This window comes from Patagioenas fasciata, chromosome 6, assembly GCF_037038585.1.
Source record: "Patagioenas fasciata isolate bPatFas1 chromosome 6, bPatFas1.hap1, whole genome shotgun sequence".
In the NCBI taxonomy this organism is placed as follows: domain Eukaryota; kingdom Metazoa; phylum Chordata; class Aves; order Columbiformes; family Columbidae; genus Patagioenas; species Patagioenas fasciata.
In genome coordinates this window covers 12,664,444-12,680,066 of record NC_092525.1, presented here as the reverse complement: position 1 = coordinate 12,680,066, position 15,623 = coordinate 12,664,444, and the positions used below count along the sequence as shown (strand labels likewise).

Genomic DNA, 15,623 nt, shown 5'->3' with positions numbered 1-15,623 from the left:
ATTTATTGCACTCGGTTGAAAGGAGGAGCTCCATGGGTGCTCCAAAGGACCTCTGTGTTCTTTTGTAGGCACCAGCTGTCATGTAGACACGATCTGCTCCCCCAGGGCCACCAAGCTCGTGGGGAAAGCTCAGGAGAAAGCAAAGAGCCAGCCTTGGGTTTCTGCTTCCACTATGGGGCCATTTTCCATCTGTTTGTGCCTTTGACTTTCAAGCAATTTCTGAGCTCTTCGGTGGCCGGTTCAGGTGCATGTTTTGCTGCTGTTTCCATGCATTTGTCCCTCCTCCATGAGCTGCAGGTCAAGCTAACTTGGGAGCGGCACAGATGCAAAACTTGGCACCTTAAAAGCTCTGCAGGTTAAAAAAACCAAAAGTGTTATGGTTTCTTTTTTGAACAAAAGAATCCACCTGTGTGTATATCTCCACCTGGGGACACAAGAGAACCCACACAAGGCACATGTTTGTTGTGCTGACCAGTGGATGCAAAGAGGTACAGGGAGGTGGTGGCACCACGCCAAGCTTTGTGGTTTCCAGAGGCGAGCTGGCCCAGGGCAGCGGCAGGACAGGCTGGGAACGGTGGGACTGGGGATAGCTGGGCAGGAAGGAAAGGCAATAAATACCTCGCTCCCGTGTCTGGGAGGAAGCCAGATGAAGCATTCCTGTCACGAGGGTGAAAATGCTTTCCACTCTCACAGTAACTCAGGAAGATGTTAAACAAAAGTTGCATAAGGCAAATTGAGTTAAAAACTCAACAGTCTGGCTATCATGCATCTCAAAATTAAAATAAAATTTAAAAAAAAGCTGTTTTTAAAAATCCAAGCTATTAATACTGGCATCCAGTAAGACAGGGAAGCCTGGAGAAACTCCAGAGAACAATCAAGCTGTTGTTGTGCCAGCATTTAAAAAAATAAACAGGATGGCCTTGTAAACAGGTGTGTCTATTCAACAGTCATAACATGCAAAATAATGACAGAAAAATATGTGATCGTATCTATGAAGACTGAAAGCAGAGAAATATAAATACCAATCATCAGGGAGCACAAAAAATAAACCTCTTAAACTAACATGGTAATTTTTGTGTATCGGAGAGTGAGCTGCTGGTGCAGCAGCGTGTGTGATCAAGGAACAACCTGGCCAAGTGCGAGACAGCAGAGGAGATGCTCCCCGGGGAATTGGTACCGAGGTTGTGTTTCTAGCAGGGAATGTTGAATAGCATAAAGCGAATTACCTGGAAGGAAACAAAGTCATGACAGGTAAAGCATGATGTTCTGGAAGCCCGGAGCATGTCAGCAATCTGGAGTCCTTAGGATCCCCAGAGCAGTGGGGCTGTGCAATGAAGGGTGTCCATCCTCTGCACTGGACCCTGATGGTGGGGAACTTGGGGGCCAGAACAGACCAGTGCCCGTGCTCTCCATCACGCTTCTGTGCCCTAGCTGGGGCCCAGACAGCCCAGCAGCGCCTGCCGCAACAGGGCTGGGCCTCCTCCTTGCCAAAATTATCCTATTAGGGAGAGATGGGCTCAAAAAGCGGTTGGACAAAGCAGGAGAAAAAGCCCTGAGGGCTCAGCATGGCAGCACGTCTGATGCTTGCAGGGAGAGGGCTGTTCCACGGGGGCGCTGCTTGGTCCCCACCACACCGGGGCACAGACGGAGCCCTTGCCCTGACCCAGCAGGGCTGATGCTTTTATTCTGACACAGTGCGCAGGGAATGGTGAATCCCTGTTGGACTTGCAGGCCCACGGTGGCAAGCAGTGGACCATGAATTTCCACCCTGACTTTATGGGTAAAAGGCCTATTCCTGCTCCCTATTTAAACATTCAAGCACTAGCAGGGACTGGTTAGCAGGGTAAAGTTGTTCTGTATTTGAAATTCCCTTTCCCACAATTAGAATAGCATGTCCTGGTCCAATGTCCCAAAGGACACAAATACATAAGATTTGGACGTGAGCCAAGAAGTGGAAAACGGAAAATATGCCTTAACACAAAAGGGACTTTAATCAGTTCAGTTTATGGTAAAAAAGGATCAGGAAAGCTTGATCATAATATCCGACTCCTCTCTCTGGAACTCAAGGGCTCACTCCCTGGCTGAGAAGATCCAGTAACTTGAAGGGAATTAAAGCAATGCAGCCCCAATATAAACTACAATAAGAAAAGTAACCTTAAGAACAACCTAGCAGCCACTGCAGCAGAGATTATCAGTTCAACTGTTTTCCTAACAACAGTGCTCTAATTTACACAAGAACTAATTCAGGGCAGCCTGTGTCATGCAGGAAGTTACGCTGGCAGCCCCGCCGGCCTCCCCGTCTCTATAATCTACGGAAAAAAACCCTGCCTGTATTTCCCTTCCTCCCGTCCAAGTGTGTGAAAGGTCTGGCCTGCCCCACTGGAGGCGTTTTCGGGAGAGCCGGGTTAGCGCGGGTAGCAGGCACCACGCTCTGCCTGTGCCCCAGCCTGCCCCACGGCCCCGGCGCTCCCGTGCTGAGACATTTTAGCTTTATAAGGAAGCCGGTCTGGGGCGACAAAGTGAAGCAGATTCCTAGAGCTGAGGCTCCATGGATGACGAGTGCCAGGGATCTGACACGCGTTCCTCTGACAGTTTTCTGCCTGCCTTCCCAGCCAATGCAGGGACGTGAGACAGAGCAGGGAACAGCCGTCCCCGCGGTGCTCAGCCCATCACAGGGCACAACCCTGCAGGCTCTGACTCCCCTGCCAGTGGCTCCAGGCCCCACAAAACCCCTGCACGGAGCCAGCAGTGTGGCCCTGCCTTCACACCAGCTCCCCGCCATAGTCAGCGGCTCCCGAGAGAGCCAGGAGCTCCACGTTCGTTAGGAGCAAAAAGCAATCCCATCCGTCTGGCTGGGCTGGTGCCATTGCGGACACGTCACCGGGCTCATTTGTAGTAGAGCGGCTTTGCTTTTCGTATAAGCTGCTTGTGCTTCCAGCTCAGCTTCCTACTTCGCAACTCAGTGCTTTTCAAGGGCCCACACTTCAAAATGGGTCAATAACTGCCCTAGTCACAGCTTTATGGAAGGTTTTGTTTTGGGAGAACAGCCCACAGCTGCTACGAATAAGCTGGATCTGCTTAGCTCAGAGGCAAGCAGTGCGGGAGCAGCTGCAGGCTGTATCTGCTGAGTGGAGATTTCCTCACCCATAAGATTGCTGACAGATGCTATTGAGTAAAATACAGTGCTGGCTTTCACCACAAGTCCAAAGGGAAGTCCAGGCAAGAGCACCAGGAGGCACGATGGTTGTCTTTAGGATGGTGCTCTATGTACTGACATGCTCTGTGGGCATGCATCCTGTCCCCCTGTTCTCCAAATAATTTCATTAGGTAGATTATATGTTACAACTCAAGGGCAGAAAGTAGAACAGGGATGGCTTCAAAATGCCCACTTCCAAAGAGAAACAGGCCAGACCTCACAGCCTGGCCAATTCAGAGGTGTCCTGGTCCCGAGCACATCGAAATACCTCTCTGAGGGTATATGAAGTAGCTAAGAAACTTCATAGGAAACACAGAAGCAGAGAACTATGGAAGTGGTACCAGATCCAGTTGAGTTTTGTAGCAGCATCGGAATACAAAAGCTCTGTGCTTCTGTTCCTGAAATGTTGCCTTCTTGTTGTGGGCCCTTTAATAGTCTTTCCCAGTATTTTGGTTTCTGGGGAATAGTCATAATGGGTTTACAATGAACAAGATGTTTACTGCTTATGTTTGTACCCTGCTGACTCACTTTATAACAGCCCTTTACACATAAGCCTACTGCTTCAGCACTCAGCCTCCAATGTTTTCTGTATATTTTAGATTGAAGCTGCTCTGTAGCCTTACCCAAAGGGAAATGAGAGTCTTTACGACCCAACACCAGCACCTCACAGTGTGCAGAACAAGGTCTTTATTCAACAAGAGGGAGGACAGAAAGAATATCTTGAGTGAACAAGCAGAAATGAGCAGAGTGTTCTGTGCAGCTCTTCAGGTTCTGTATCAGGAAAGGGTAGGTGTCCTGCAGGCCAGACCTGAAGGAGATGGAATCAGTACCAGAAACAAAGCCCTCTGCTCCAACTGAACAGAGTTGTACTTGGGTCCAGGAGAACACGGCATTAGCGGGTCCACACAAGCCACCCAGCAATAAATAAAAGCCAAGGAAGGGCCTCATAACCCCTGGCTCCCTGGGTATGGTGTGTGTGAAGGGACTTGGAAGTCCTAGAAGGAATCCAGATGTGGTGGCTGCAGGAGGGACAATGCTGGTAACTGCTGTTCCCGGGGTCTGGTTCATCTCAGCTCATCTCTGATATGGATGCATTGAAGCAGATTTGATGTTTGTTTTTATGCCACTCGGCATTTTTCCTGGAGAGAGACAAAAGAAAAAGAAAAAGCAGTGTAAAATCAACTGCCTGAGAGGACATTTCCCCAGGAGCATGCAAGACTCACAACAACCCTGTCTGGGCTTTTCCTGTTCCACTCCAGGTGCCACATCAGGCTTACCTGGTACAGCATCTTCCAGCTTCTGACCTAGCACAATCAAACTCTTCTGCAAATTGGCATCTTTTTCTGTTGAGAAATCTTGACAATTCCTGTGTCCCCCTGCTATCCCCTCAAATTCTGTCCTTGTTCCATCTTAGACAAGTCTTCCTCTTTGTCAGGAGGCTCCTACAGGAGCCTGGGACTTGTTCGGTCTCACAGAAGTACCAAGACTAATCTCCACTTCCACTCCAGAGAGGCAAACACAAGAGCCTGCATCCCCTTCCATGTAGCATTAAGTAGTCAGGACATATATTTAAATTACTAAGCCTCTCCCAGATCCCTTCATTTCTCTTAACCACATCCACCTCTTGGACATTATTACTCTTTGCTGATAACAATCACACATGGGAGTGTGTTCAAAGACATCATAGAAGCTTACAATAAGTGTACAGGGCTAGACAAAACCAAGAGGATCAGAAAAAGAATCAAATGGACAGCATATCCAGCACAGATGGATATTCAAAGAGCTCTCCTTCAGAAAGTGTAATGTGTGTTCAAATTAGAACAGAAAAAGGGGACAACTTTTGAAAATTAAACCCATAGTGCAGCAGGACAAGAAAAGATTTGATGAGCAAATGGCTGAAAGAGTAAAGATGATTACATTAAACTTTCTCAAACATATCCAAAGCAGTTCCCTGCCTGCAATGAGTTGACAGGCAATCTGGTATCACTTCTGCGCTAACAATCAGTAGACAAATTCATTAAGACATTACTCCAAAAGGAAGAGTGAACAGGACTGTATGGTTCACCCACATCTGGAATACTGTGAACGCTTCTGCTCCCAGTCTTGAAAACAAACAGAAAAGGTGCAGGTAAGAGTGACAAGGATGGTCTGAGATATACTGTAATTTTCAAACAAAGACAGATAAACAGAATAGGACTCATTAGCTAGAAATTAAAAAAAGGATGGACAAAGGGAGGAGGACATGACAGACTTCAAAAAATGAAAACTCACAGGAAGAAACCAACTGAGGAATAATTGTGCATTGTTTCTTACAAGACAGGTAAAAAGGAACCATGCAATAAAATTAACAGGCAAAAGATTTAAACATGAAAAGGATGTTTTTTAAAGCAAAAAGTGATAAAGCTGTGGGAAATACTACCATAGGTGCTGTAGAAGTTAAAATCGCAGTTCAAAAAGGAACCGTGGAAATTGTTGACTGCTATACCCACTGGTCTCAAACCAAGCTCTGGCTTAAAATCCCTAAACAACAACAGCTGTCAGGATATACTTTGTTCTTATATCCTTTCAGCCTCAGCTACGGGCACTATCAAAAGCGGGATAGTGGGACTGGCCTTTGGTGAAACCCAGTATAGCTGCTGTTATGGAAAGAGAATTGCAGGGTACCACGGGTTGGACAGGTGCTCTTGTTACCAGCACTCTGCTTACTGCACGGTAGGAACTGCCTTCCTGTCCTGGAGACAGTGTTTGTGGGTATGCTGCCAGAAATCACAGGAGCCCTCTTTGTTTCCAAATCACAGTGGAAATTACTTTCTAACTCTTATATAAATACATCATTAACTTAGGATTAATATTGTTGCTCAAGTTCATTTCTGAACAACAGTCATTACACAGCAAGAAAACACCAATTATGATATCTGATATTGAAAATCTCAATTAACATGAACAAAAGAATGACAGCACAGGGTTAGGCCAGCAGGTCCCCAAGGCCAAACCCACTCCTGACAGCAGAAGACATACCAGAACAGGGCAAGCCTGCAGTGATACCCCTGCAGAATACCCACTCAGCTTCCAACATACTGTGGCTCAGGATTTGGAGGGAGAGATGGTGTCTTTCGGGATTAGCTGTTGATTGATTTTTCATCCAGAAATTCACCTACTTACTTACTTTTCCATCTCATAAAAAATTTAGGTACCCATCACACACTTGGCAATGTGCTCTACAGAGTAATTACTCAGTGTTCAGAAAAGTATCTCCCTTTTGTTTTGAATCTCCAAGCTGATATTTTCATTGGTGCACTTTCATCAATCCTTCTGTATCACGAGAAATAGTGAACAATCATTCCTCATTCACCTGCTGTACACAATTTGGGATTTTATAGGCTTCTACACTTTCTTCTCCTTACCCCAAAACTATCACCAGTAGCAGAGATCAGAACCACACATAACATTTCCAGTGTAGGTGCCCAAAGGATTTATACAATTGCCTAATGATACCCTCTGTTTCTCTGTTCCATTTATAGTAATTCCTACATTTGGTTTGCATTTTTGCCCCAACTGAACATCCGATTAATGTCTTTATGGAACTATTATATCATGTATCTATTCCAATACAAGCAACTAGGTTAGAGTCCAGGTGCTGGACATGTAAAGTCAAATTGCTATGCTTACGTATTTCTCTTTATACTCAATACAAATGTAATCTACTATTATTGAGTCAAGTCACTTTGTACGTTAAATCCTTCTGTGACTCTTTATAGACAGCTTTTGGTTTTTTCTTACCTTAAATAACTCATTATCATAAAACTTTTCCACTCTATTGCCTACCCAGAACTTAAATTTGACAGCGAAACCCCAGTGTAGATCCCTGCAAAACTATATTGTGACCTCCCTCCACATTAAATCCTGTGTTCACTAAGTCTATTATTAAAATGGTATTGCAGTGTGAGTTAAGAAGCTGCAGTCAGATGGCTGGAATCCATTTCAACCTCACAGTCAATGTGAAGCAGGTGGTACTCTGCTGTTACAACCTGACTCACGTTATAAAGGCCAGAAAGGAACCTCTTACTTGGTTATATCTAAAAGGTGCCCGGGGAAGGATCTCTACATCTGCATTTGTCTTTCTTGCTCCCTGCATTTCCATCACCCTCCGATATGCAACTTATTTACCTGGCTGTCCTGCTTGTGCCATCTGCACTCCTGCCAGCATCGGCTGCTGCTGAGCTGGTGCACCTGACATGGGGACCTGCTGCATGCCCGAAGCACCTGCAATGATGGCACCAGCTCCTGGCTGAGCTGACTGGACAGATGCTCCAGAGCCAGGGGGTCGCCGATTTGACAATCCTTTCCCAAAGGCCACAGCTGCTACCAGTGCATTGGTATCTGCAGGGTTGAAAGTCTGCTTGTTCTGTCGCAAACCTGTAAAAAAAAAGTGATTTTGAAGCATTTTAGCAATCAAGTCAAAAAAATGGCACAGCTGGTCCTGAATTTACTTGTCTGATATTTCAATGCATGTAAGAGATCAGCTTCTAGCAAGCTGTCCTAAGAGTTTCAGCAGGGTCAAAGAAGATGCAAAATCCAGGGTCAGTGGTGATCCAAGGGCTTCTCCGCTGCCTGCAGGTCGTACACTGCTCAGGGACGGAGGAGAGAGGGAGCCAACTCCTCAATGCCCATAAGAATGTTCCACTAAAGGCTCATCCACGCTGAACCCTATGGCAGGTAACAAGCACTGCGTTTAGGACAGACAACGGCAACATCCTCTTTTGGAGGCTCATGAGCAGCACAGTGTCTACAAGTTTTTCTACCACACGCCTGCCCAGTTATTCTATTGACCCTGGAAACCAGACAGAACCTGTCCTTGGGTCCTTGTTTACACTATGTGTTTGTCAAAAAATGACAAAAGAACCCAAAGCACCACTGCCTTTGAGAGTTGTGCATAGCACTCCTAGGAATAGTGAACAGCTGATGGCAGAGACCAAAAAAATCAGAGTCAGAACCAGAAAAGGTTGACCATGAGTCTGAATCAGCCATCATCTAGAGGATGTCACACAAAAGCCTGCCAACAAACATGTGGACTCATTCAGAACATAACTAAGGGTTTTCCCATCCACTGCCACTATATTTTCGCAGCTATTTTTATTAATCCAATTTGACTGGGATGTTTTCTTGGTAAATACCTACCACCTTCTCAAAAGGGGATATGGCAAAGGGTTGGAATGACCTTCCTGCCATGAACAGGTCACACAAGCAGGACCCACTGCACCCACAGGACCCCTTTTCAAATTAGGGTGCTCCAGAACAAATCTTGCATCTTCTGGAATGCTTTTGTCTGTGCTGCTCTTCTGCATTTCCCACACTTCAGGCTCTTTGATTTACCTATTTTGGCACTACTTTCCAAGCCTGCTGCTTGGACTCTGCACCCCACTTCCACCCCAGTGACGTACCTCCACTTTCAGATTCACGCTCCTCCTTACTGATTTTCTCCAGCAGATTTGAGCACATTTTGTTCAGACTTTGGATTTGTTTCTGCAAAGTGAAAACCACCATAAACCACCAAGATACCTCCAACTCAGTACAAGTCAGCAAGGTAAATGAACAAACTTTCTCTTCCCCAGGTCTGTGGAACCAAACATAAGCATTTTGGTGGCCATGTCTAGACAGCCCAGTGCTGATGCATGCAGGAGGGGACTACAGGGACAGGATAACCTTCGTCTTTCTCTGACGGGTTTGATGGCACCTCCTGTGAACAGCCAGTGGGCTGGATACCCTTGCTTTCTGAAACTGTGGAGGAACCCAAACCTCAGCTAGGGTCAGCTGGAGAAATCTTGGACAGAAAAGGACACAGCCAAAAAGAAAACTGTCAGGTGGAAGGGTGAAGGAAGCAGAGTTAAAGGGCATCTTGTGCCCGAGGACTAACAGGCAGAAATATCAAACTTCTTCACCCACCTGTGCCACATCAGGGCTAATTCGAGCTGCATCTGTGATCAGCTGCTTCTCCTGCTCCTCCACCTCAGGGTCAGGCTTAGTTCGAAGATGGTCGGGCACGACCTCATGGCTGAACACCGGCACGCGCCCCTCTGTCTGCCGCTGCAACGGTTGGACAAGACACACTCAGAGCCTCCTCCAGCCCAGCGCTCCGACAGCTCAAGACCAGAGCGCAAGGCAGCAGCTTGCTGTGGGGAAACCTCAATCTGGGCAGTGTTAGGAGGTTTCAACAATTTGTCTAGGAATTTGCACTGTGCCTGTTTAGTCAGAGCAACCCACAGGGTTCTGCAGTGCAAACCCACCAGCGTAGCCATGATCAGTTGAAATTTTTTCTCACTCAAGCAGAGAATAAACATTGCCAGTGCATGCCAGAAGTTCTGTAACACGCTCTGTGTTGGTCAGATGACAAACAGAGAAGTCTAGATGGAAATATCTGACAGAAACAGCACAACTATGGCAGAGGAAACCAGGAGCTTGCAAGGAGGCCTTCCAGTTACACAACAGGACATGATCTCTTTCAGCTCCAACGTCGTGAAAATAACATATTCATAAATAGGAACACCTCCTGTAAAGTGTACCCAGTTCAAGTGTTTGTAGGTGAAAGCCCCCCAGCAAAGCAGCTCCCAGGCAAACTACTCAACACCTTTCCTTTCTCTACACCTAGAGCTGAGGAATGCCAAGCACAAGGAATGGCAACCTGGAGCAGATGCACAACCACTTTCTGATGCTCCAAGGCCAACAGTCAAAGGGAAGTTTCTTACCATGATCTCCTCATCGCGGTCTGGAGACAGCACTAGGGGTATGATAACCTGGTTTCGCAACAGTGGGGTCTTCTCATGCTTTAGCACTTTATTCAAGGTGTTCAGCTGCCCTGACAGCAGTGCAAAGCTGTCCAGAACTGAAGGCCTGGGAAAGCGAACAAAGAGGACAGAAGATGGAAAGGGATGCCACAGAGGGCTTTTATCTCTTCTTCACTCAAATGGCTGGAGAGTGAGGAAATAACGCCATTACTCCTCAAATCAGCCTACTCCAGACAGTAAGCCAAAAAACCTGGAGCTGAATATGCAGGTGTGGACAAATCCCAGTCCCTACACACAATGCTGCAAATAGCTCAGGGACGTTACAAGCAGTAGCCCTGGAAGTGGCAGTTGTTTGGGATTCCAGTAACACACAGAAGTAATGATTTCTTTATCACTATCATTTAACTCCTAAGCAGTACAGCCAGGAGAGATTATATTTATAGCTTGGCTCTCCAGACTAAGGAATAATGAAACAAAATAACTGGTAATCTTGTCAAGAAAGTCCCCTTCAGCTTGCTCTCCCTGAGGCATTCATCACCTCTCCTGCCTTCTGCAACATGAACTATAAACACTAATTGCCTGTGAAGCTTTGCTGCAGTGGCAGACACTGTTTAAGATACTGTATAGTTTATTAAGCTGCAGATACAACATCTTCAATCAGGAAGAGAATGACATCTTCCATGTCTCTCAAACTGTCTGGAAAAACATGCAGAACCAGCAAAACACAAGAGCTCAGTTTATACCAAAGCCAGAAAAAGACAGAAAGGTCAAGAAATACCAAAAAAAACCCATTGCACATTTTATAGAGTATGTGGGTATCTGGGATATTTTGTTCAAGCAGCTTCCACACCCTACAGATGCAAGTAACTACACTAGTTCTCATAAAAAGCCTAGATTAAAAGATATTAGCGTGACTCTATAGTATGAAACCTACTGACAGCAGACTAATGTTTTTTAATTAAACTTTGTGGCCACTTGAGCCAAGTCAGGAACAGCTTCAGCAATGACTGTCAGTGTCCTCAACTCTGTGAGAAACCTTACCATGTGAGTCGGTCATACTCATTCTCCAGCTTGTAGATAAAACTGACCAAGGAGTTCTTCAGGTCAGCCACCTGACTGATGAGCGCCTCCAGGGTCAGCTCCAGCTGCTTCTCCTCTCTCTAAAAATAGGCAGGAAAGACAAGGGATGAGGACAAAATGCCTTCCCAAGGTGTTGTGGATCCATACACATGCAGCCATGGTCCAGTCTCTCCTACAGAGAGGTTACTTTTCAGGGGGTGCAAACAGTGACTCTGGAGAGAGAAATCCTATGGTTTCACACTGACCCCTTCCTCTTGGGTCAGAACACTTAGGCAAGAGACATCGCCTTGAGACAAACCCTTGGCTAGCTGTCCTCTTTAAGATCTACATGAATGTAGTGAAGACATTATCTTTTTACCACATCAGGCAAAGTCATCAAAGTTAGTTCTCACCACCTTTGTGAGCCATTTAAACTAATCCAGCTCAAAGCAGATTAGCGTTGCCTCAGCCTTTCCTGACAGCAGATGTGGGCACACTGTTGTCTTCATCCAAAACAGCCCTTTGCAAAATGAGTATCAAGTCCACAGCCTCAAGGCTCCAGTTTATGTCCTTTGCCTCATTCTTCACTTTTTTCTTTCCCAAGTGCCACTTCCAGCTGCTAAAGGAACTGGAAGCTCCTACTGTATTTGTGCTGTACCCACCACAGGAGGCCCTGCCAAGACAGAGACCACACGTACCACCACGCACACAGGTCACCTCCCACCTCTTGTGCTGGATTATGTTGTTTACCTTTTCCACTGAGATCCCGGGACGAGGGAGGATGGTGACAGATAGTGTTGGGACAGGGGATCTGTTGCCAAAGACACCAAGACATATCCTTGACTCTTGCAAAAACCCTCTAGAATCTATTCTAACTTCTTCATACTACAGTATTGCGCAAAACATAATTAAAGTCCCAGCCCTAATGAAATGCTCATGTAAGTCAAGAACCGTACAATAATAATCCATGAGGAGGGTGGGACAAAGCAATCAAATAATAGAAAGGGAATGCCGATTGGGAAAGCAGATAGAGTGACTCAGCCTCTTGGCACGCCTGCTATTGGGTTTGTTGTCATTCTGTTTAAATGCACTGGACCAGCGCAAGCTTCACTGCAGGGATTATCAGGTATCGCCCATGTTCACAAGAATACAAAACTATTTTATTTGATTTATGGTCTGACAAGACTATAGAGGCTTTTTTTAGTAATCACTGATCAGGCGTCACTTCGCTTAAACTCTTTTGAAGAAATGGCTGACTCAACTTTGTTAAAAGGCCATGGAGTGTGTTCAGAGAGCGGACTGCCTCGAGATAAAACCACTCTCCTCCATCTTGTGATGGGACCGGTCAGTTCCTGTGCAATTAAGAAATGAGTTTACAAACTCAACTGTTTGTGTGCGCTGTGTTTGTGCAAGACAAACTAATGCCTGTATTACAAGCTGGGCAGGCAGCCAGTGTTCTGGTGCTGGGGTGCCAGACGTGCACCCACAACAATTCCCTGGCTCGTCGCCTGTGCTTACCCAAACAGCTCTCAAGAGGGTGAGTGAAATCCTGTTGCAGACACATTGCCCTTGCGGCAGCAGCATGCTCCAAGACTTCTTTCACAGGCTCCCTCCAACACCATTAAGAGCTGGAAGCAGGTGTAAGTACTGCAAGGCATGCCCGCAACAAGGCTGTCCAGTGCTTCCAAGGACCGCCATGCCTCTCGCAGGGGTGTGATATATTCAAGCAGCACTTTAAGGAGTTTGTTTTCAATACTGAATTGCCCCAAGGTAGTAAAGACAGCGATTATGGGAAGGGTTGCTGAAAGACCTCATGATGCAGAGCAACTGAGAGGTAAAGGTCAGATTCAGAGTAGGTAAACGTAAAGCAACACGTGGTAAAACAAAGGGGAAAAAAAAATCCAGACACACAATGATGTTCTCTGAGCAAATAACATTATCGCTCAGAAACACGATATCGGGATTATCTGAGGGTAACCCATGAAAACATCCGCCCAAGGCTCAAGAAGCAGTCAAGGAAGTAAAACCGATAACTGGATTTATTAAGAAAGCAACAGAAAACAAAGCACCATGTCACTTTATAAACACGTGCCTCATTTGCATATAGGATATCACATGTCATTCCTGTCCCTCCAGCTGAAAAGGGATATGGTAGGAATATCTACAAATGAAGGCAACAAGGATGATCAAGAATATTCATCAGCTTCATGGATGCAGCAGTTAAAAACAGAAAACAACCCACTATGTGCAAGTGGCTGAAACAAGGAGAGGCAATATAATGAACCCTATAGATGAGGAATTGCAGGACAATAGATTTTTGCCATCTTTTCTGGCAGGAGAACTGGGAGACTTGAACGAAGTCAGCAGGTTTCAAACAAAGCAAAGGAGGTGGATCTTTACAGCCCATTATCCTGTCATGAACCCCTGCACCTGTTTCCCATTGGACATTATAGATGCTAAAAATCCACAGCACTTTGAAAAAGTAACCAGATCCTTCACCCATCAACGAAGTTCATTCAACGCTATTAAACACAAGGGATGCGCTAGCAGTAGTTTATATAGAAAAGGGACACGCTCGCAATAATTTGTACAGAGTGCCATCAGTAGCTTATTTTGCTCTCACAACCACCGGGCAGCAGGTTCCTGGCACAGCCGGGCCGGGGCCGGTGGCGCTGGGGCCGGTGCCCGTTACCCCGGGTAGCAGCGAGGGCAGCTGCAGGCGGTGTCCCCACGCACAGCCCTGCAGCCCACGGGCTGTTTCCCGGGAAAGCGCCGCGCCCCGGCTCCCAGACGGGCTCACTCGGCCCGTGGGAAGCGGCTGGGCCGGGAACCGGCGGGAGTCGTCGCTCGGCCCCCGCCAGGGCCCGGACAAAGGCGGCAGCGACGCCCGTCACCGCCTCGAGCCGGGAACTCCCGAAACGCGGGGCCCGACCCCGCCGGGGCAGCTCCCGCCGCCGACCCAGGCGGCCCCGCTGTCCCCGGCCGCGCCCGCTCGGCTCCCGGCGCCCTCACCTGCATGGCGGCTCCCTCCGTTACCGCGGGAGCGCAGCGCTTCCGGGTCAGCCGCGCGCCACGAGGGGCGGAGGTCAGAGGGCGCGGGGCGGGGCCGCGCGGACATGGCGGCCGCCGAGAGGCCGGACTCGGAGGTGGGAGCCGGACGGGGCTGCGGGGCCGGGAGATGAGAGGCAGCCGTCGTGCGGGGCATAGGGCCGCGGTGGGGAGTAGGGGGCCGGGCGGGCGGGCGGGCCGGCCGGCCGGCCTGAGAGGGGCCGGAGCAGCCTGAGGTGCGCGGTGGGACTGGGACCGGGGTCGGGTTGTCCGCCCGGGGTCCTGCCGAGCCCCGGGTGAGCTTGGCTTCTGTGCTCCCGCCGCAGGTGGAGGAGGCCGGGCATGTGTTCCTGCTGATGAAGAAAGACTATCGCATCTCCCGCAACGTACGCCTGGCCTGGGTCCTCAGCCGCCTCCACCAGGTCATCTGGGCCGTGCCTGAGCCCGAGCTGGTGAGTGGGGCCCGGGGTGGGCAGTGTCAGCGCGGCCTGCTGTGACAAGCTGGCTCTGCACCACTCGAGAGCCTGCAGGAACCCAGTGCCTTTCTCTGATTCTTCCTCTGGCTTGGCTTGATGTTCCAGCGCTTACCAGTCACTTGGTTTTGTAGGTAAACTCAGAAAATGAACTTGATGTTCTCAGCATCTTGCCTAACGGGTGGCAGCCAGATGAGCCTGTCCAGCCCAGGCCCTACCTCCTCGTACCCTCCACACGGGTCACCTTCCTGGCCCGCCAGTACCGGTTCGTGATTGAGCTTGATCTGAGCCCCTCCACAGGGATTGTGGTAAGTGCAGAAGCTCCCTCTTTGGGCTGTTGTGCATTAAAAGGCTGGGCCCTTTTCAGTTTGCCGAGAAAGCATATTCCTTTCTGTGTTAGTTTTCCCTTTGGCAGAGGTGTTGTTTTTGCCAGGAGCAAATAGTGTGATGCATGTAGCTGGGCAGCTTCATGGCAGATCCCGTTTCTCTGCTGAATGCTCAGTATATGACCTTCATCTGTAGAGAGCTGTCATTCCAATCCACCTGCCATTGCAGAGGGATGTTTGTTGTTGGCTCTGCATTTTAGGGCAACGAGCAGTGAGACTGAAAGTCCTGGAAGATGATAAAACTGTTCCCTTTCTCTGTTTCTGTAGGATGACTCAACAGGGGAGATAATTTTTGATGAAGTATTTCATGCCCTTTCCCGATGCTTGGTGGGGTTGTTAAGACCTTTTCGTATCCCTGGTTCAGACATTATCTACCAGCCAGAGATCTTTGTCACCATCCAGGCGTATTCCTCCATCATTGGCCTCCAGTCCCATCAGGTAAAGTTCAGCCTCTCCCTTGGCGCATCTCGGCGTGTGAGCAGCTCGCCTTGGGGGCTTCCTGGGATGACAGAGGAAAGTGGGGTCTTGTGGTACCTGGGCTTGGTTATCTGGGATGCTGCACACTTGTCTCGTTAAATGTGCAGCCTGGTGTGTTGGGGAAGGGTGTGTGAGTGACTTCTCTTTTTTTGGGGAGGAAGCGGCGGTTTCTCCTGGGGGAGCAGGGCCCAGCAGAGAACAC

The 15,623-nt window shown here is 48.1% G+C and overlaps 2 protein-coding genes across 9 annotated transcripts in view; one reads left to right on the top strand and one right to left on the bottom strand.

The window, feature by feature from the left end:
* Positions 1 to 3,868: 3,868 nt before the first annotated feature.
* Positions 3,869 to 14,101, bottom strand: MED8 (mediator complex subunit 8). Of its 2 annotated transcripts, none has more exons than XM_065842714.2 (7): positions 14,050 to 14,101; positions 11,020 to 11,138; positions 9,940 to 10,084; positions 9,140 to 9,280; positions 8,638 to 8,719; positions 7,364 to 7,612; positions 3,869 to 4,335 (listed from the first exon to the last, which is right to left on the bottom strand). In XM_065842714.2, exons 1-7 carry the CDS (start codon positions 14,053 to 14,055, stop codon positions 4,271 to 4,273), a joined length of 807 nt encoding a protein of 268 aa, XP_065698786.1. In that variant the 5' UTR covers positions 14,056 to 14,101; the 3' UTR covers positions 3,869 to 4,270. The 2 variants fall into 2 exon arrangements, with proteins under 2 accessions (XP_065698786.1, XP_071666045.1); XM_071809944.1 differs by lacking the exon at positions 14,050 to 14,101 and adding an exon at positions 12,556 to 13,886.
* Positions 14,102 to 14,134: 33 nt separating this feature from the next.
* The window catches only part of SZT2 (SZT2 subunit of KICSTOR complex), a 56,483-nt gene continuing 54,994 nt past the window's right edge, over positions 14,135 to 15,623 (top strand). For all 7 annotated transcript variants that reach the window (XR_011739664.1, XM_071809943.1, XM_065842032.2 and 4 more), the window contains exons 1-4: positions 14,135 to 14,183; positions 14,412 to 14,537; positions 14,693 to 14,866; positions 15,212 to 15,382. Coding sequence is in view for 6 of the 7 variants with exons in the window: in XM_071809943.1 (XP_071666044.1) it covers positions 14,154 to 14,183; positions 14,412 to 14,537; positions 14,693 to 14,866; positions 15,212 to 15,382 (501 nt within the window). In the remaining variant the exon portion in view is untranslated. The remainder of the gene's footprint in view (positions 14,184 to 14,411; positions 14,538 to 14,692; positions 14,867 to 15,211; positions 15,383 to 15,623) is intronic.